The sequence below is a fragment of the Scyliorhinus torazame genome, chromosome 26 (genome assembly GCF_047496885.1).
Source record: "Scyliorhinus torazame isolate Kashiwa2021f chromosome 26, sScyTor2.1, whole genome shotgun sequence".
Taxonomy (NCBI): Eukaryota; Metazoa; Chordata; class Chondrichthyes; order Carcharhiniformes; family Scyliorhinidae; genus Scyliorhinus; species Scyliorhinus torazame.
Window position 1 is genome coordinate 17,830,238 of NC_092732.1, and position 21,543 is coordinate 17,851,780.

Consider the following 21,543-nt stretch of genomic DNA (forward strand, 5'->3'; position numbering starts at 1 on the left):
AAGCTCCATGATACACTTTGGGGTTCCATAAACCCTAACCCGTAATATGAGGAACAAAGGAACCTTGGCTTGTTTGCCCGTTGACCTCTGAAGACAGAAAAGCAAGTTATAGAGTGGTGCAAGATTCATGTTGGTCACTTGCCATTAGCAATCGTGGTATAGATTACAAATGCAGAGAGGACAGGGGGTCACGGTAGCATAGTGGTTCGCACAGTTGCTTCACAGCTCCAGAGTCCTAGGTTTGATTTCCGGCTTCGGTCACTGATTCTGCGACGTTTATACTTTCTCCCCAAGTCGCGTGGGTTTCCTGCGTGTGCTCTGGTTTCCTCCCACATTCCAAAGATGTGCAGATTCGGTGAATTGGCCATTCTAAGTTGCCCTTATTGTCCAAAAGCGTTAGATGGGGTTACGGGGATAGAGTGGAGGTGTGGGTTTAGGTAGTGTGCTCTTTCCAAGGGCCGGTGCGGACTCGATGGGTCGAATGGCTTCCACCTGCACTGTAAATTCTATCATCCTATGATTCTATGTTGGAGTTGCTTTGAAATTTAGTGAGCCCACAGCTGACGTAATGTCGCCAGTTCTGGTCAACACATTATAGGAAGGATGTCATCGCACTGGAGGTGGTGCAGAGGAGATTCACCAAGACGTTTCCTGGGTGGGAACATTTAAGTTATGAAAAGAGATTGGAAAGGGTAGGGTCGTTTTCGGTGCAGTCGTGAAGACTGAGAGGCGACCTGATCGAGGTGTACAAGAGTATAAGCGGTATGGATAGAGTGTGCAGGGAGCAGCTGTTCCTTTTAGATGAAGAGACAGCCACGAGAGGATACAAGTTCAAAGTGAGTGGCAGGAGGGTTAAAGGAGATTTGAGGGAAAACCTTGTTACCCAGAGAGTGGCGACGGTCTGGAATGCACTGCCTGCAAGTGTGGTCGGGGTGTGTTGCCTTTAAAATATTTGTCGCTGAGCACTTGCAAACCTGATAACTTTGAAAGCTTTGGACCAAATGCTGACAAAGGGGATTAGGTGCTTAGATCCTGTGTCGGTGCAGACTCGATGGGCCGATGGGCCTCTTCCGCTGTTTTTTTTTTGTAGCTCTTTGAAAATACTGGCAGATACTTTTGTAATCATTATTTGAAATAGGTTTAACACCTTGCAAAACAAAGAACTTGGGTCGGTAATCCACTTAGTAACTTATTTTGTGACTCACCTTTCATTCTGGCATTCTCTGCCTCTGCCCCCTGAAAGAAAAAACATACATATAACTAGCTAATCAAAACGTACGAGGAGGAACTTCAGTTGGTAAACAAGTATTAAAATGTTCCTGGTAACTATTAATCCTCACCGGATCTGCCACTTTTACGAAGCCAAATGGAAATAAGAATCAAGAGTAGAACCAGTATCACCAGGACAGGAACACCAACAGGAAGCGACAGACTGCACCATGCTATAAAAAAAACCGATTAGCCATTGCCATTGTTCAAATCATTCTTTACAGGGATTCTCAGAAGGCGAACGTGACCAAGATAAAACGTTGGAGTCACAAACTCGGAGGTCAATGAAAATGAAATCATTCTGACCGATAAGTCAACAGACAGAATGAAATCAATTGCGCAATCTTTGCGAGTTAATACAATGGAACTGACAACACTATCAGCGTTGTGCCATATCCACAGCACAGTAGGTATGATGAAAACATCATAGAAACGTCTTGTTTCAAATCTGAATCATTGAATGATAATACCCAGACAGAACCTAGTCGGTTCGCCGTTCCTGTTGTCGCTCATTGTTTGCCACACTCCATCTTCTCTTTCACCCATAACCTTCCAAACTGATCCCAATGGAGAATAAGTCCCATTCTTCTTTTGAAACTGTCTATTGAATCTGCTCACATAGCTTTTAATTGTGTTCCAGATCACAAACCCCACAGTGGGAAAAAATGATCTGGTCACATTTTTTTAACCAATAATCTTCAATACGTGCCACCCTAGTTTTTACGTGGAACGTGTTTCTCTTTATTTTCCCTCCAGCCGATAAAAATCAGGATTCTGAACAATTCGAGTGAACCTCTTATTGTCTACTCGAAGAAGAAGAATCCCTGCTTTTACCTTCTCTCCACATTAACTAATATTACTCATTCCCGGGGTGCCATTCTCATAATTCTACTCCACATTCTCTCTGAGGCCATGCGTCTCAAAGAAAATAGTGCCGGCAGCTGAAGTCAACGCTGCAAACATGGCCAACCAGTGATTAATTTACCCTCACCCTAATTCCCTAGCACGTTTCCCCAATTAATGAAGGCATTAACGCATTTTAGGACCTTCAGAAGCCATTTCAGTTACTCCTTCTATCTGCAAAGCTTTATGTAGTCACCGAATGATTACAGCCCAACCGGAAGTCATTCAGCCCATTCGCCGTCACTCTGCTAGACCAACTCACTTAATCCCATTTCTCTGTCTTTCCACTCGATTGTGAATTACTATTTCATTTCAAATAAGTTTCTGCTTCGCTGTTGTCAACTTCGAGTGTATCTGCCTCAAGTACAATCACAGATTTTGCATTTCGGATCGTAACTACTCGCTTCCCAGAAGTGATTATCAACCTGTCGCTGACGCTTTTCTGTCAGTTTATTTGACCCACCACCTATGGTTCTCTGTCCCTTTGCGATTGAAAATGGTTTAGTCCTATCTGCTCCGTCCAGGAAACTAGTTATTTTCAACACATTAATCAATTCTCCTCTCAACCTTCCCTTATGTAAAGAAAAAAGCTCCAGTTTCTCAAATCTATTAATTTCACTGAAGTTGATCAACCTGTGGGCCATATTCATCAATGCTTTACATAGATACAAAGAAGATAGGAGCAGGAGGAGGCCTTTTTGCCCTTCGAGCCTGCTCCGCCATTCATCACGAACATGGCTGATCATCTGACTCAATAGCCTAATCCTGCTTTCTCCCGATAGCCTTTGATTCTATTCTCCACAAGTGCTATATCTAGCCATCCTCGAGAATATATTCAAAGGTTTAGCATCAGCTACTTGTTTTCTTTCCGCAATACGCTCACATTGATCTGAACATTCACCGTGTTTGTAACTGAACAGGTTGAAACGTTGCTCATTGGTTCATTATATGGACCCAGAGTCGTTATTTCGAAAGTCCAGGATCCTCTGTGAGTTATTACCTGTCTTCCATCTTCAACTATTTGTGCAGGTAGATCCCCAGTTGCCCCTCATTTATTTCACTCGTGCTCAATAGAACAATTTGTTCCAATCCCAATTCTGTAAAGCTTCATTTTCTGAGGTTAATCGATGAACAAAGGAACAAAACACCATCCACCCTATTACGCAAATCCCTAGGATCGTAGCTGATCAAGAATGCGATATAAGGTTACTATTATCAGAAAGCAAATCAAACTTTCAAAAAAAGGATTTGAGGCAGTTGTCCATTGACAAATAAGCTTCCGGCGCTAAAAGGGGAAACTGAATAGGTTGTGTTTCTCAGCACACTCGTCCATGTAACCTCCTGTTTGGATTTATCTTTGCCTAAAGGCGCCTGTAGTGCAGAAGCAACCTCAACTCAATTACAAGTTATACTGCCTGAAAACAGCGGTGGAAAAAGATTCAATTATATCTTTCAAAAGGGAAATCACAAGTTGACTTGAATGACAAGTGATCACAGGGTTATGGCAAAATGGCGGTCCGAAAAGCAGAACACACTCAAAGAGAAAGCCGAGGAAGGATCGGCCAAATGAAATCGTGTTGCGTGCATCGCTCAATACGTCTGGGATATTTTCAGAAATATAAGGGCAAACAAGGAAGTTATTACCAGACACCAACCTGTTCTGGGCAGAGCGAATCCTGTTTTAATGTAACCGATTTAACAACCTAACGTACACACACACATACCCAACCTCACCAACGATATACATGGTTTCTGAAGATGCCTAAAATCTAAATATTTAATCCAACTGAGTTTAAACGCAATTCGCAATTTCACAGATCACGCACTGACCTGTCCATGTTCCTGATTCTTTGGCGAACGACACGCTCTTTCCCAATGTTTTGCCGTGGGGCCCCAATTGAACAACACACGTGCATCTACTGCCGTTTGTCCATGTTTCCGTAGACACCATGATGTGATTTCGGATGCTGTAGGTTCCGTCCGCCTCCATTGGACCGGGATCACTCAGACCCTCGGTGACCAGGCCGGAAATATTCCAGAAAACAACAATCTGGCTGGAAGAAACTCCACTGATCAAGCACACCAAGGGGATGGTTTCCGTTAAATTCAGTTCACTGGGCGGAACGAGAACCAGCAGAGCCGTCTTGTTGGTGGAAATTTCTGGACCGATAAAGGGGCAAAATTAACAGTTAATTTACACAAAATGATAACGTTGCTCACGATCTCAATTCATTTAACTTGTTCTCTTACCTCCAACCAATAGTGTAGCTGCATTCTGGAGGGGTGCGTAGCCATCTTTATCAGCACAGTAATAGGAACCCGAGTCATTCACCTGGACATTGCGAAGTTCCATTATCAATTCATGTTTGTTGTTGCCTTTTTTTAAACTGAAATTACAATCTTTCCCCTCACAGGCTGGGATATCGATTAGTTTCGGGATTTCGCCCACACGTTGCCTGTACCAGAAATAGGTAGCTTCCAATTCCACTTCGTAAATGTGGTGACAGGCTAAATACACCGTCTCGCCGACTTCAGCTGTCATTGGGAAGGGGGTCTGACAAAGAGAGGTCTCGGATTCTGTAACTAGAAAGATAATTGTCACATCACTACTAATTATCGGGATAGAGGAAGCAAATGTTGGAAGAACGTTCCCTGTAATTTAAAAACAATCTCATTAATGTCGTTCATTATTCTTGGTTGCATTTATTCTCCAATTGACCTTTTCTTCCCTTGAAAATAAGAAACATAAAAATGAATTAAACTACCTGGTCCATCCCTTTCATCCGATCACTGGGTCACATTTTGAGAGCTACAAAGCCTGATTTTGGCTGATTCCAGTATAACATTCCTAGGCGTCACTTACTCACCATAAACCCGCAGGAGTTGGAAAATCAGGAAGAGGCGTAAAGATTCCATGGATATCTTGATATAGGTGATTTCACTAGTTTGCTTCTGCAGGCTGAATGGTCGCAGACTGACCTGAGCTCAGTCCCAGTGAATTGCTCCACTTTCAGATGCGGTGGAAACAATTACGAAACATGGGGTGCAGTATCCTGTCGAAGACCACATACATTTGACATACTTTGGTCACCGTCTGCGCTTCACAGTGGTTAGGCGGCCAAATATAGATGGAGAGGCTGACTGGGCTATCATTTAGAGGTTTACATAGCATATCAATCATGTGAATGTCTGGTGTCTATTGAAGATAGTGTTTAATTAATTCTCAGAATGTGAGCTACTGGCGGGTGTGCTAACCATCCCGATGGGGCCCTTGACCGGTGGTGATGAGGTGCCTTCATCAAAAATGGCAGCCCATGTCCTACAGTGACAGTGCTATGATTGAGTGAGTTCCAAGAATGTTACACCCTGACAGTGAAGCAAATGCAATGCAGTTCCAATTCAGCTTTGACACTGGCAGGTAGGGGAGCTTTCAGGCGGTGCTGTTTCTATGCGTGTGGTGCCTTGTCCTTCTGGACGATAGACCAATGGATTTTCATGATTATCGCTAGGAATTAAGACGGGAATGTAATTGTCCACTGTATGACTATTCTGAAGAGATGATCTTCACAATTAATGACACGAACTGTGTACATAGATACTGGAAACCTGTTGGACGAATTGTGCGTGGATAGAATTGAAATGTGTGCTAGCAGCCTCAGTGCGTTATGGCAGTGTTGCGTGTGGATATATATTGTACGCAGCATTTACTGTGAGACACAAATTCTAGGAATACATCACGAGTGGGACGTGCGCATTTTCTTCAAAATGGGCATTGCTGAGTGACCTGGAGCTGCAGTCACATTTATGAGAGACTTTAAATGAGGTGAATATTACACCAGCCTGGTCTTTACAAGTTGCATCAAAACTGGGCGGCACACTTACTTCTGCTTGCGGTTTCTAGTTCTGTGCCATTGTGTAACATCTGCAGGCAATTCTGAATGCGAAGCACTTCCACTGTAAAAACAGGAAAACCACTGAGAGGTACTGGCTCAAATAATTTTCCATCACCGGCCTAAAGTGGTTAGAATCTTGACAACTATTTCTGCCCTTGTACTCTTGCACGCTGCTGAATGGGCTGTGAGCAAGCCGTCACTCTATGGTCGACAGTAGACAGGCATGGTCACAGCCAGTGGGCCTCTTTACTGCGAACACCCGTTTGACGGTGCAGGCTCGACTGACTCTCTCTCTTGTTATTCCAGGATGCGGAGATGCCGACGTTGGATTGGGGTGAGAAGAGTAAGAGGTCTTACAACACCAGGTTAAAGTCCAACAGATTTGTTTCGATGTCACTAGCTTTCGGAGCGCTGCTGCTTCTTCAGGTGAATGCCCAGGTCATGCACTTCTGATGACGAGTTCAGACCTACGTTGAAGCGCAACGCCGTCTGCTCAACTAAGAACCTATTCGACTGGAAAATCATGCTCCAAGGTTCCTCATATGAAAGACGCATGAACTCAGTATTTTGTCCCAACTTGCATTCCTCGTCATTATCCTGAAGATTGCTTGAAATGCGCTCCTGAGGAGTGTTGTGGAGAATTTGCCCCACGTGTTTCGCTGCTTTGGCCATAAGTAGGTAATTTTTCAGCAATGCAATCCCAAAACACGAATGTTTTTTTTTCACATCGGCAGTTCCAAATGTGTTTTCTCGTTTAAGACGAAACAGTTTGCTTCTTTGCGATAACTGCCAAGCTGATCCGGTTCGACACGTCATTGTCATTCTGCAGTCATTAAACAGCCTGTGAGGTCAGGACTGTTGTTTAGCGGACTGGTTTTTAAGAAACATTTGTTTAACGTGAGTTGATTTTGAATACTCGTTTGCTTTACTTGAGAAATTTGAATGAAAAATGTGTAACTGACCCATTTTCTATAGCTGGCCAGTATAATTTGCACTGTATTTAGATCTATGTCCTAACTAGTTCATCCAATACAACACGACCAGAATATTTATGCTTCGGTGCGTTCCATTGTATCTTCAAAAGGATTCTGAGACCTGTTCAGCCAGGGTGTGTATATATCATAATCAAGACCGTATTGTTAACAATTAAAAGCATTCTGATTGCTATGATGTCGAAGGGGAACAATGGCTGTTCTGCTGAGTCAGAGTTTGATGTTTCCAAATGCAATCTTCTTTTGCTAATGCTTGCTAATGTTCTGAGGTGTCAAAAAAGCAGTAAGATCGGATAGGCTATGACTTACCACAATCAATGATTAACAATCTTTCGATGTGTCATAAAATGTAGGTACAATGAACATGCAATAAGAAGGACATCTTTAAATAATATTCCCCCTTCATGAGCAGTCCAGATGGCATAGCTAATGCTATTAGCTTGGAAATGATTGATTGATTGATTTCATTTATTGTCACATGAAATGGTACTGCTCTGGTCATAAGTGCGGTTATGTAAAAATAAATCCCCCGCCCCTTACCCGTCCCACTCCCCTCTCCTCCCCAGAACACAGGGTTTCAGCTGTCTCTTTGCTTCGGGACATGACAGGACGAATTTTAAAAGAAACTTTAAGAGACTTATAACATTCTAACAGGGTCGATGCAGGGATAATGTTACCAATGATGGGTGTGTCCAGAACCAGAGGTCACAGCCTGAGGATTCAGGGTAAACTATTTCGGACAATGATAAGGAGACATTTCTTCACACAAAGAATGGTGAGCCTGTGGATTTCATCGCCACAGGAAGTAGCTGATGCTTAAATTTTGAGTATATTCAAGAGGCGGCTGGACATAGCACCTGGGGAGAATGGGATAAATGGCTATGGGAAAAAATAGGATTAGGATATTCAGTTGGATGATCAGCCATGATCGTTATGAATGGCGGAGCAGGCCCGAAAAGAAGGCTCCTCCTGCTCCTATCTTCTATCTATCTAGGTATGTATCTATTTTCATTTCATTCTGTAGGCAAGGCAGTCACATCACGCCCACGACCGTTCACTTTCTGCAGAGGGACTGGCGTACGTAAATGATCTCTCTCTTAGCAGACCGAGTGAGTTCGGCAACGGTTGTATCTGTCAAATCTTGCAACAAGTGGCCGTAAATATTTTGGGCTGAATCAAGGGACAAATAAAAGCATCAAGATGACAGTTCATTAAATTAATAAATAGTTGTGTTTTCGCAGATGTCACGATCACAGCAGGGGTAATGTTACTGGCGGCAGCAGAAATGCCTGCAGGAGACTTATTGGACGCGAGGATGCCATAGCAGAGCAGGACTAAAACTACAGTTCAGCACGCGGAAGCCTTGCAGTCAACTGATAATATTCATTTGGAAATTGTTGCTCAGGGAGATGCAATGGTGGAGGAGGGAAGGCCAATGATGGCATGTGCTGGAGGAAGAAAGTTCGGATTCAGGAGGCGAGGAGTCTGTGGCATTGGCCCTGGAAGAGCCCAGTCGTCCTGAATGGCAACTTCCACATCGTACAGGTGATGATGTCACTGATGACTTGGTTACACAGGGTCAACGGCAGGGTTCTGAGGAATGTGGAGGAACAGAGAGATTTGGGGTTCATGTCCACAGATCTCTGAACGTTGCCACTCAAGTGGATAGAGCCTATAGTGTGTTAGCGTTTATTACAGGGGGCTTGAGTTTAAGAACCGCGAGGTTATGCTGCAACTGTACATGATCCTGGTGAGACCACATTTGGAGTATTGTGTGCAGGCCTGGTCACCTCACTATAGAAAGGATGTGGAAGCATTGGAAAGGGTGCAAAGGAGATTTACCAGGATGCTGCTTGGTTTGCAGGATAGGTTTTATGAGGAAAGGTTGAGGGAGCTAAGGCTTTTCTCTTTGGATTGGAGGAGGATGACAGGCGACTGAATAGAGGTTTATAAGATAATGAGGGGGATAGATAGAGTGGACGTTCAGAGACTATTTCCTCGGGTGGATGTAGCTGTTACAAGGGAGCTTAACTACAAGATTCATGGTGGGAGGTAGGTCCGAGGTAGGTTCTTTATCCAGAGAGTGGTTAGGGTTTGGAATGGACTGCCTGCTGTGAGAGTGGAGTCGGATACTTTAGGAACTTTCAAGCGGTTCTTGGATAGGCACATGGAGCACATCAGAATGACAGGGAGTGGGATAGCTTGATCTTGGTTTCGGACAAAGTTCGGCACAACATCGAGGGCCGAAGGGCCTGTTCTGTGCTGTACTGTTCTATTCATCACCTCTTCGTGTTGAAATGGAGACGCCTGAGGATAAGTGCAAGGGCTCAAGATGATGCTTGAATGTCGTCTCCCATGAGTTTGAACCCTTAGTTGAGGTCAGTGCTCAACACATCCACATTTCTCAGCAGTTGCATGAACTTCTGAGACATCGCAACTATAGTTCATTCCACCGACATTATCTGAGACAGTGATTCGAGTCTCTTCGCGAGATTCTCAATTATTTAAGACAAATGCTGCTGCACCCTCTAGTCAGGAGCCACCTAGTTCAGAGATGGATGCTGCTGGGCAAGATGAAGAGCCAGAAGGGTTACCTTATGTTTACGGGGAACAGCAGCAATTAAGGATCCTCTACTCACTGTCCAACACTGCTAACTCTATCTCATCATGTTATGCATGTTATTATGAAGTTGGGTGGGGCAGTCCACAGACTTGATGTGTTTGATGGCAACCCTTTTCTTTGTGATTTGTGTTCATCATTAGAACATTTATGTCGTGTTTACTTCAATTATATTAGTCTTTTGCAATTATCTTATATTCAAATGAGGTATTTTGATGTTGCAAAGAGATAGTTGTAACTGTCCGGAAAGTTTAATGGAAAAGGTTTATGAACAAAAATAATGTAATAAATACAAAGCTTTGGTATAACGTTAACATTTAACTCATCGTGTAACGTTAGCCGCTGTGTAACACATTTAGTTTATCAACCAAATCATCTTTTGCTAATTTTGTTCAATGACCTTTGTTTTACTTTGACCCAACGGTCACTTTTAAAATATCAACACAGCGGTTCTGTTTTCATATTCTTTCGTAAATACGTGGCTGGATGGGGGGACGGAAGGGAAGGAAGGAAAGGGGAGGAAGGATGGGGAGAATTTGAAAATAGCGTTAATTTTCAAACTCAGTGTCCAAAAGCAGCAGCTGTCAGGGGGTTTCGACCTGCCCTTGCGCCAACTGGAGCCTGGGCTTAAGCAACTGCTCCAGGGGGTATGTTTGCGTTATGGTGCCAGTCCACCCCCCCAGCATCCCCCCCCCCCCCCCCCACCCCAACTCCACCCCCAGCCCCAGCTCTTCCGTTATGGTCGCAGGTCATCTTCCGGTTAAATATTGAGTCTTTCTGAAGGGCAAATGTGTGCAATGTGCAAAATGCTACAGCAGTGTTTTCGGCTTTCTCAGATGCATACTGGAACGTGCCTCCTGACATGTCCAGTCATCGAACACAAGACTTCTAAAAACCAGTTGTCCTCTCCACTACCTGATATATTGGTACGTGTCACCAGTTGTATCGTTCTTCTGCTTTATTGTCCATCCTCAGGGATGAGTTAGAAGCCCGATTGCCAGTAGATATCCACATAACGATCCAGTGACCATTGTTACTACCCTCTGGGATAGTGTCCCAGATTACAATTACATCCCCATTTGCCCCGAAGGCTAAACACAATTGAAATTAATAAATAATTCTTAGAAAAACACCGAAGTCTTTGGCCTTTGATTGCCCAATAATTTACGTCATCGGGTATGTAAAATTCAAAAACAGTTAACTTTATTAATAACAAGAAACATGACTAACTATGCAGTGAATACAACAGGTTAACTATGATCTAATACTTGACACCCCCGCACCCCCCCCCCCCGCCCAAATCGTTAACTCACCTCCAGACTCTGAAGACACACAAGGCAAGCAAACAAATACAGAGGAGAAACATTGGGTGTACAAATAATAAGAAATGTAAAAAGAAAAGTCTCTTCCTGCGGTTTCGGCTGTCAGTTCGAGGTTTTCGCTTTGTATTCGTTCAGGTCTTCGTAGTTTCAGAAATACATCAACTTCCCTGCAGGGAACGCGACGGAGAGAGAGCGAGTAGATCTATTTTCTCTGAGTCCAGGTCTCTAACCTCCTTTCCCTTTTCCGGCTGTCGAAAAATTCTCCCAATCGCCGCCTCTTATCGGGCAGAACACGGCCTCATGTCGAATCCCTCGACCACCAGCCAAACTATCGAACCAAGTCCCACCGATCCCTCCGAAAGTCTTGGTTCTGCAATGCAAAGCCAGCAGAGTGTTCTCTTTGGTAACTTTCCTAATTTCCCTTGCTCGACTTAAAGAGATTTGTCCAAGGATGAAAGTGACAACAACAAAAATAAAGAAATAGGGAAACGGGAATCAACAGGAAGGCCACTTGCACCATCCTGCAATTCCTCGTCTTGTTGTCGTGTCCAGGTATGTAACAATGAGTTTTCAAAGACGAAGGTCACATCACCGTTTCATTGTATTTATACTGAGCATCCTCTTTTGTAGATCACACGTCAACAGAGCATTTGAAGTATGAAACCCATTCCTGTTGATAAACGAAGATTGCCATTTCTTGGCGTCCACTATGGAATGTGCTTTCCATCGAGAGCCCTGATTATTTTCCTGGTACCAGAAATCCCGTGGACTGGGATGGAACTCTCGTTCAACGAGAGCATGTGTCAAACATAATAGAACATTGCAGCTTTCGGAAATCGCTCGTCCAGAGCTTGGGAGCACAAGCAAATGGTACGGGTGGAAGACATCATTTTAAAAAAGGAGAAAAGTCACAGAATCTGAAACATCCAAGCTGACAAAGATTAGCATCGACTTCAACGAAACTGGAAGAATATCTTTGTAAAAATAAAGAGCATTTAATTCATTGTGGCATTGATTTGATCAAAATATGCTTTCCGATTCTAAAAAGCTGAAAACAGTGAATGAGGAAAGGAATCCGAACATTTTTATTAGATTTATGGCGTGGCATGCTGGCAAGTTGACTAAAGATTTTTCCTTTAAAACCATTGAATTTTTCTGTTCCTGCAGTTTAATATGTTATAAGAAAAAAAAGTCTGACGAATTGAAAATATATGCAAATCAACTCTCTACTGACAGGAAGTACGTGCCTATTTAGTATTTGTGAATTTAGGGGGAGGAGGTGGCATAGTGATATTGACCTGGACCAGTAAGTCACAGACCCGGGATAATGAACTGGCACGTGTTGGAATTTAAATTCAATAACACATCTGAAATTCAGCACCGTGATTACCACTACTGCTTCACAGTACCAGCGGTCCGGGTTGCAATCCCGCCTTATGTCACTGCCTGTGTGGAGTCTGCACGTTCTCTCCGGGTCTGCATGGGTTTCCTCCGAGTGCTCCGGTTTCCTCCCGCAAGTCCCGAAAGAATTGCTTGTGAGGTGAATTGGACATTCTGAATTCACCCTCTGTATACCCAAACATTGCCGTAATATGGCAACTAGAGTATTTTCACATTAACTTCATTGCAGTGTTAATGTAATCCGATGCGTGACCCAAAGAACAAACAAAGAACAAAGAAACGCGCAGCACTGGAACAGGCCATTCGGCCATCCCAGCCTGCGCCAGCCATGCTGCCCGTCTAAACTAAAATCTTCTCCACTTCCAGGGTCCGTATCAATCTATTCCCACACGAAAAAATATTATTATTAGAAGTTTAATGATGACCATGAAATTATTTTAACTGTCATACAACCCACCAGGTTAACAAAATTCCTTTATGGAAGGGAATCTTCCGTCCTTACCAGGTCTGGCGTGACTCCAGACCCAGAAAAATGTGGTTGGCTCTTAAATGCCTACTGAAATGGCCGAGAAAGCCATTCAGTTGCATTGTACCGCTACAAAAACATAAAAGGGGGATGAAATCCGACCATCCGGCATCGAACCAGGGACCGGACAAAACAACTGCAAAGCCAGCAAAGTCCACTTTACTGACGTGTGGGTGCTAGTGCAAATGTTGGGAGAACTCTCTCACAGTCGATTTACACCGCAACGATTGTAGCGGTTCAAGAAGCCAGCTCACCACCACCTTCTGATGGACAATAAATGTTGGCCTAAACAGCAACGCCCACATCTGTAAATGGTTAATATATATACATAAAAATATATTCTTTTTAAAGCACAATTTAAAACCACCACTCCGGATCATAGCTGATTCTAAATTTGGAATTAAGAGAATTTATGGAAATACAATGCTATTTCAAGCAGCCACAGGGCATATATTTTAACATTTGTACGAGTAGCCCATCAGCCCACTCCTGCTAGCGGTCATCTTGCAGTCCCCGAGGAAACCTTGTCACTGAAACGGCCGCCGGCTATGTTGTCTTGCAAGGGAGACGGTCGGCGATCATGTTGAGTTGTCAGGGGATACTGTCGCGGCCATGGTGCATTATAGCGGATACGGTCGGGGGGCATGTTTAGTTGTCAGGGTAATCGGTCAGCGGTCATGTTGTGTTGTCAGGAGTCACGATCGGCGGCCATGTTTCTTTTACAGAGGTGATGGTCGACGGCCATGTTTTGTTCTCAGGGAAGTTTCGGCGGCCACGTTGTGTTATCAGGGCAGTCGGTCGGCGGCCATGTTGTGTCGTCAGGGGTGAGAGTTGGCGGCCATGTTGTGTTGTCAGGGGTAACGGTAGGTGGCCATGTTTTGTTGTCACGGAAGTCTGTCGGCGGCCATGTTTTGTTGTCAGAGGAAACGGCCGGCAGCCATGTTGTGTTGTGTTGTCAGGGGAAACGGCCTGCTGCCACACTGTGTTGTCAGGACAGAAGACTTCAGAGAGGCGGTGTTTATGCGGCACCCATAGGAAAAAAGCACGCCAGCACTGTGCATGTTATTCTTAAATGATTTAGTTAAATTTGGTATGATTATTTCCGGAATCCACTTCCGTCAGGCTATCAGTTCCCCCTCGATTCTTTGCTTTACGAATTTATTTTCGGTCCCAGCTGTTGTATTCCGGACGACCTTCGGAATTTGCGCCGCTCTGACGCTGGCATAACGTTTTCTTAAGTATTCTTTCTTTTCAAATCACCTACTGTTGGTAGTTTGGTCAGAATTTCTGTCAATTCTCCATTTATGAAGAGTTAATTCTGCCTTTTAAAAATCATATGATTTGTTTTTTTAAACGTGGGCAGGAACCTGCTGGTACAGATTTTTGGCAAGAGCCAAAAGGATTGCGTGAAATGTATGGGTAAGATCTGACACTGGCAGGAGCAACAGGAGAGCGACCCTTAGCTCCTAGGACGGGAGAAAGCTGCAGTCACGGTCCCTCACCCCAAACTCCCAGTTCAGTTGTTCAGAGAAAATAGGAGCCTGTTCAGATCGAAGCTTCAGCTTCTCGAACTCTCCCTCCCCCCCGCACTCCCACCCCCAAGCCAGAAAAACAAATGACTACGTCACTCTCTACTCTTTACTCAGAGAATGTCAGTCTGTGTTATACGCTTTCACTCGTGTTCTCTCAGATAATTTGCACTATCATACAAATGAACCTGTACAACATGCTAAATGTAATATTTATTCACGGGTACAGACAGGCGATAAATCAACAAGTTAATTTCCACCCTGAGCTATTGCGATATATTACATTATCTAATGTCACTAAAAAAACTCACAGTGAATTCACATTTTGCTAATCCTCTGCTTCTATTGAAGTCCCTGAATGACTGTAGTGGTATTGACATTCACGCTCTCTGTTTTCTACCGGTGGGAATGTGTGTGTGTGTGTCTGTGTGTGCAGGTGCCTCAGTGCGTCGATGTGTATCCGCCTGGGTGCATTGTTTGCGTGTGAGTGATGACACCATGTGTGTGCACTATGTATGTGCACGTGTATACTCACGTCTGTTTATGCGTGTGTGGTATCATAAATCAAAATCACAAATCACATTTGGAATTACATTAACCAAACTGTGCGATCAGGAATATTCCACTTCCCTGTGTCGGTTAATCTTTATCTGTTTCTTCCAGGAACATGTTTCACTGGAATCCATATTGATTGATGAAAGTTAAACTTCCTTGACAATTCTGTTTTCGCTGTTTTGAGGTTTTTAGCTGGCGGGAAAATGGCAGGGGGATTGGGGGCAAGACTTCAAAGTAATGCATTTGGATTCGAACTGAATTGGTCTCTCAGTGCTTCACCACAACGTACAGGATTGCAGAATAACAGCTCCAATTTATTGCGCTCCAGAACTGACACAATGTGAATAAAAGCGTGACGACTTGAATGTAAGTATTGTGCATATAGAGTCTCTGGATTCAGCATTTATTCCCAGCACAAAGAATACGGCGTGAAATTGATCATATTCACTTGGAACTATGTAAACATAATTTCCCAGGATCTACTGTACAGGATTGAACATTGGCAATATTTGACAGGGGGATTACAACAATTTTACCAAATGTGCACATTGCAATTCGAAATAATCTTTAGACCATACCTTCATAGGGCTACGAATATGAGAGTTCATGTTTAGTATTTGTTGAGAAAAGGTTGAATGCACCACGAGAGAACCCGCTACAAACTCTAATGCCTTTAAATGTAGTTCGATATCCAAATGTCATCAGTCGGACCCGAATGTAGCCACGTCGTTAGTTACTGAACTTATCCGAGACTGACAAAGTCCAGCGCCTGCAGTACTTGCGAGATGCCAGCAGTGGTGGTATTATATCATTTATGTCACAAATTATATTTAAAGAGAAGAGGCGTTTGACTCTTTTTATTCATCAATTGACTGTCAACATTTCAAAGAACAAAGAAAAGTACAGCACAGGAACAAGCTCTTCGGCCCTCCAAGCCTGTGCCGACCATGATGCCCTTCTAAACTAATATCTTCTACACTTCCTGGGTCCGTATCCCTCTATTCCCATCCTAATCATGTGTTTACCCCTTAAAAGTCACCATCGTCCCTGCTTCCACCACCTCCCCCGGCAGAGAATTCAAGGCACCCACTACCCTCTGTGTAAAAGACTTGCCTCGTACATCTAGTCTAAACCTTGCCACTCCCACCTTAAACCTATGCCCCCTATTAATTGAGCCCTCTACCCTGGGGAAAAGCCTCTTACTATCGACTCTGTCTATGCCACTCATAATTTTGTCGACCTCTATCAGGTCGCCCCTCAACCACCGTCGTTCCAGGGCGAACAAACCGTGTTTATTCAACCGCTCCTCATAGCTAATGCCCTACATACCAGGAAACATCCTAGTAAATCTCTTCTTCACCCTCTCTGAAGCCCCCACATCCTTCTGGTAGTGTGGCGACCAGAATTGAACACTATACTCCAAGTGTTGCCTAACTAAGGTTCTATACAGCTGCAACATGACTTGCCAATTCTTATACTGAATGCCCTGGCCAATAAAGGCAAGCATGCCGTATGCCTTCTTGACTACCTTCTCCACCTGTGTTGCCCCTGTGGATCTGTACACCTCGATCCTCCTGACTTTCAATAATCTTGAGGGTTCTACTATTCATTGTATATTCCCTACCTCGATTAGACCTTCCAAAAATGCATTACCTCACATTTGTCCGGATTAAAATCCATCTGCCATCTCTCCGCCCAAGTCTCCAAACGATCTAAATCCTGCTTTATCCTCTGAAAGTCCTCGTCGCTATCCTCAATTCCACTAACCTTTGTCTCGTCTGCAAACTTACTAATCAGACCAATTACATTTTCCTCCAAATCATTTATATATACTACAAACAGCAAAGGTCCCAGCACTGATCCTTGCGGAACACCACTGGTCACAGCCCTCCAAATAGAAAAGCACCCTTCCATTGCTACTCTCTAACTTCTGTGACCTAGCCAGTTCTGTATCTACCTTGCCAGCTCACGCCTAATCCCATGTGACTTCACCTTTTGTACCAGACTACCATGAGGCACCTTGTCAAAGGCTTTACTGAAGTCCACATAGACAACATCCACTGCCCTACCTGCATCAATCATCTTTGTGATCCCTTCGAAAAACTCTATCACGTTCGTGAGACACGACCTCCCCTTCACAAAACTTCGACAAAACACACACCCCGACATAATTTATAACACATTTTAAGATAGTTGTGTGCAGACAATTGACATACAAGCTCGATAATTCTGATTTGTGACATGGTAAATGCCGTTGGAATCGGAGAATTAGAGAATTCCTTCAGTGCAGGCGGAGGCCATTCAGCCCACCGAGTCTACACTGATTCTGATTAAAACGACATGTAATTGCACGATATTGACATTGCAATCTCTTGCTGACCGATAGAGCATCCGTAACATCATCCAGAAAATGGAAAGTGAATGATAGGTTGTTCACGTCATTAATAGGCTGTCATTGACTTCTTCGTGGCATTGATATGTAATAGATTTTCCCGAGGGCATTTAATTTTCGGTCTGTAATCATCTGACCAGTTTTCACACGCCTCGACGTGAAATTTTGCTTTAGGCAATTGGTTAACTGGTCAGATCGATTTCATGTTTTTGACCCCAACGCACCTATATAGAATTTCTGACTATCTTTCAATCACATAATAACTAAAATAATCTCTTTGAAAGCAAAGTCTAGAAAATATCCACTCATTATTACAAGTGTTTCTTTTAAGATTGTGTGATTTTTCTGAGCATCATCCTGATATTGATGTTTTAGAACAAACTCTTGTGGGAAACTTAACACACACTCTATGTATGGCAACGATTAAATGCCATCGAACTATGCTAGGTTCTATCTTTGACGTCATGGAACAGACTCTGGACATTTGTGTTGGTATCCTGTCAAGATGATGCAAAGCAAAACTTTCAACATGCCCTCTTGCGAACCAGAAGCGTGTTCTTCCTTCATCTATAAGACCATAAGATCCAATGCTCAAGTTTTACTTTGTTATTTACGTCTTGATCTGTACCTCTCAAACATACTGTCTGAGCTTAGCTCCCCACTGCCCGGACCAGTTAATCACTCATTCGATGTTAATAGTTATAATTCATAGATATGACTTCCGGTCAAACGATTATTGACTTTGCCAGATTGGGAGAAAATGACGATGAACGCCGATTAGATCAGTGTGTCTGTGCTGGCCTTCGTGTTGCGCATGGTCCAAACTATTATCTAGATGCAGTAGTTTTGATCGAATGAGCTCCAGATGTTGTGCAGCGTTGACGCCACTTGTACTTTGTGGTGCAGTTACATGTAATGACCACGTTTACAAAATCTCGGTGGTGGCAATGGGGAATGTCGCTATTGCACGTAGTTTTGAAAATATCAAGTAACTGAATCATCGATTAGTGGCAAATGATTGCCCTGCAAGATTTAATTGCCCTGCATTTGTCATCACTTCTATTCTCATTCGTTCATGGGATGAGGGTATCGCTGTCAAGGCCAGCATTTGCTGTCCTATTGTCTCTGAACTCAATGTTCTCTTCGACCTTTGTGGAGGTCCATTACGAGTCAGCCAAATCGCTGGATGATTTGTAAGAATAACAAGGGTGGTGTTAGGGGATCTAGGTTTGCATTGTTGAATATTAGAAATAATGAAGTGGGTTTATTTTTAGTGGTCCTGTAAAAGAAAAGCAACATCCTAGTTAAATTCATTTGCGTGGGGCTTTCAATTCAAACTGTGCTTTTATTGTACTTAGAGAGGGTTACGACGCAAAAAGAAACAAAGATTGGAGAAGGAAAACGTCGTCGGTCGTCACATGTAGGCCACACCAGGTACAGAACATGGGACATAGAACGGTACAGCACTGTACAGGCCTTAACCTACACCCCTTCAATTTTACTACTCTCCATGTGTCTGTCCAAGAGTCGCTTTAATGATCCTAATGATTCAGGCTTCACCACCCCAGATGGCAGTGCATTCCACGCATCCACCACTTTCTGTGTCAAGAACCGACTTCTGACAGCCCTTATACCTTCCTCGAATCACTTTAAAATTATGTCCCCTCGTGACAGCCATTTCCGCCCTGAGGACAAGTCTTTGGCTATCCACCCTATCCATTCATCTCTTCAACTTGTCCACCTCTATCAAGTCATCTCTCTTCATTCATCATGTATGTCATGTATGAATGGCAAATATCCGTCTCCATTGCTCATGAGTGAAGCAGGTGGATTTTCAATGGTGGTTATGCATGCAATTGATTAGTTACAATTTAAATTTTAATTCCACCAGCTGACATCGTGGAAGTCACATACATGTCCCAGAGCATTACTCTGGATCACTTAATCATTAACCTAGTGAAACTATGAATTTGGAAACATCTCTTGCTCCCACCACTCACGCCATTTTATACTCCTCTGCCAACAGCCAACACTTATTGATGTTTCTATATCGCGCCCTCTCTGTCAAGGAGAGCAAAATTAATTGCATGTTTTATGCCTCATATATGAAAGACCAGTCTTATACTGTTCCTTGGGAAATAGCATCAGGACAGTCCTGATCACATTGTTAATATTTAATCATAAATTAATACACGGTGATAGCATTACATTTACAGTGAAATTGACTTGTAATTGATTTAATTCCAATCTGAATCATTGGAGCCAACTCAGCCATACAGTTGCAACTTTTCTCACTCCATCCCGAGAATAAGAACAATCCCAAGCAGGAGAATTGCGGCGAGACACAAACGAGTTGGGAATGTATTTGATGTTCCATTAAATTCTAGAAAATTATAAAGAGGTTAGAATATTAATAGACAATTCTGGTGCAGCGTTATAAATACCAATAAAGGTCCGCTCACCTCACCCCCTGTGTAGCTCAGAAAGAGACAGAGACAGAAAAGGTTAAAGGACTGAATTGCAGAGCTTAAAGGCCTCCGGAGTGATGGAATGGACGCCAATGGTGGAGCGCTGGAAATCGGGAGATGTTGAAGAGACAGGGATTGATGCAGTGCCGACACCGTGGGGGAGGGTACGGGTTTAAGGCTGCGGGAATGACACGATGCAGTGATTTAATCAGGAGAATGAGTATCGACGTGTCGATAGGGAGACGTCGAGAGTCAATGTGGCGACTTCAAAGGGCAAATGGAAATTTCAGTGGCTGTGAGTGGTTTAAATTTAGGGCGCGGCGAGGAAATGGTCCCATTTGAGCTGAATGAGGAACGTTTTAGGACTGAGATGCTGCTGGTGTTAGAGGCAATGTCGAGCAACTATCTCCAAGGGTTTATCCTTGCGGGTTATGGTATGGGCCAGCTGGTATTCTTGATGAGGTGAAGTTTACATGGGCTGGAAGGTGGTGGTCAATTTAGGAAGTGTTAGAATTCTCAAGCTTGGGGAAAGCAAAAATGCAGACACGATGGTGTCTATATCAGATGCACTGAGACATGGGCGAGTTGTGTGATACAAAGAGCAATACAGCACAGGAACAGGCTCTTCGGCCCTGCGAGCCTGTACCGGTCAAGATACCAACCTTTGCCAAAACCCTTAGCACTCCTTTGTGCCGTATCCCTCTCTCCACGCCCTATCCATATGTTTGCAAGATGCCTTTTGAACGCCGTTCATGTATCTGCTTCCATAATTTCCCGTGGCAACGCGTTCTGCCTAAAGAACACCTGCCTCGCATATCCCCACTGAACGTTGGCCCCTGGTGATTGACCCCTCCACCCTGGGAAAGAGTGCCAGCCCATCCACTCTATCCATGCACCTCCTAATCGTGTAGATCTAGATCAACCCCGACCTTCGTCTTTCGAATTCAAACTGTCCGAGTCTATTTAGCCTCTGAAATAGCTAACACCCAACCGACTAGGCAGCCTCCTGGTAAACCTCGCCTGCACCCTCTCCAAAGCCTCCACCTCATTCTTGTATTGTGGTGACCAGGATTTTGCTCAGTATTACAAGTGCGGTTCTATATACTCGTAGCATGACTTGGCAGCTTTTATACTCGATGCCCAGTCTAATGAAGTCATTTGTGTTCTTGACTGCCCGGTCCACTTGTGTTGCCACCTCAAGGATCTGTGGACCTGCACTCCCAGATCTCCCTGACTATCTATATTCCTGCTCTTCTACTCTATACTTCCCCTCTATGTTAGCCCTACCAAAATGCATGAACTCACATTTGTCCGAATTAAATTCCATTTGCCATTTCACTACCTAAGTCTCCAAACTATGTATGTCCTGCAGTAGCTTTTGACAATCCTCGATACTATCTGCCACCCCATCAACCGTGGTGTCGTCCGCGAAATTACTAATCACTCTGGCTACATTTCCCTCCAATCGTTTATGTACGCTCCAAGCAACAGAAGTCCAAGCTATCTCTTCTAAATCATCTGTATCCTCCAAATTTCAGCTACCAATCATCCCCTTCCTTTAACCATGTTTCTGTGAATCCCACAACATCATAATGCCAAGCTATAATAAATGTTCTATGTTCAGCTGCTTAGCCACTATATACTACTTGCATTGAAACAAATACACTTCAAGC

General features: G+C 43.7%; 2 protein-coding genes across 4 annotated transcripts in view; both read right to left on the reverse strand.

The window, feature by feature from the left end:
- Positions 1-1,201: 1,201 nt before the first annotated feature.
- LOC140402843 (immunoglobulin kappa light chain-like) lies at positions 1,202-5,175 on the reverse strand. The gene is made up of 4 exons (XM_072490466.1): positions 5,040-5,175; positions 4,423-4,755; positions 4,003-4,332; positions 1,202-1,236 (listed from the first exon to the last, which is right to left on the reverse strand). The coding sequence occupies exons 1-4, from the start codon at positions 5,086-5,088 to the stop codon at positions 1,202-1,204; spliced, it is 747 nt and encodes a 248-aa protein (XP_072346567.1). The 5' UTR covers positions 5,089-5,175.
- A 10,677-nt stretch (positions 5,176-15,852) lies between these two features.
- LOC140402906 (immunoglobulin superfamily member 1-like) overlaps positions 15,853-21,543 on the reverse strand; it is a 36,104-nt gene continuing 30,413 nt past the window's right edge. For all 3 annotated transcript variants that reach the window (XM_072490541.1, XM_072490542.1, XM_072490540.1), the window contains one exon: positions 15,853-19,785. In XM_072490541.1, coding sequence (XP_072346642.1) covers positions 19,694-19,785 — 92 coding nt within the window. In that variant the 3' untranslated portion in view covers positions 15,853-19,693. The remainder of the gene's footprint in view (positions 19,786-21,543) is intronic.

What these genes read in the sequence shown, in the direction of transcription:
- LOC140402843 (XM_072490466.1), bottom strand. Translation starts at nt 5,088, where the DNA reads ATGGAATCTTTACGCCTCTTCCTGATTTTCCAACTCCTGCGGGTTTAT. An exon ending in CCAACTCCTGCGGGTTTATG is followed by an intron (nt 4,756 to 5,039) that starts GTGAGTAAGTGA and finishes TTATCTTTCTAG; the next exon opens with TTACAGAATCCGAGACCTCT. An exon ending in AGAATCAGGAACATGGACAG is followed by an intron (nt 1,237 to 4,002) that starts GTCAGTGCGTGA and finishes TTTTTCTTTCAG; the next exon opens with GGGGCAGAGGCAGAGAATGC.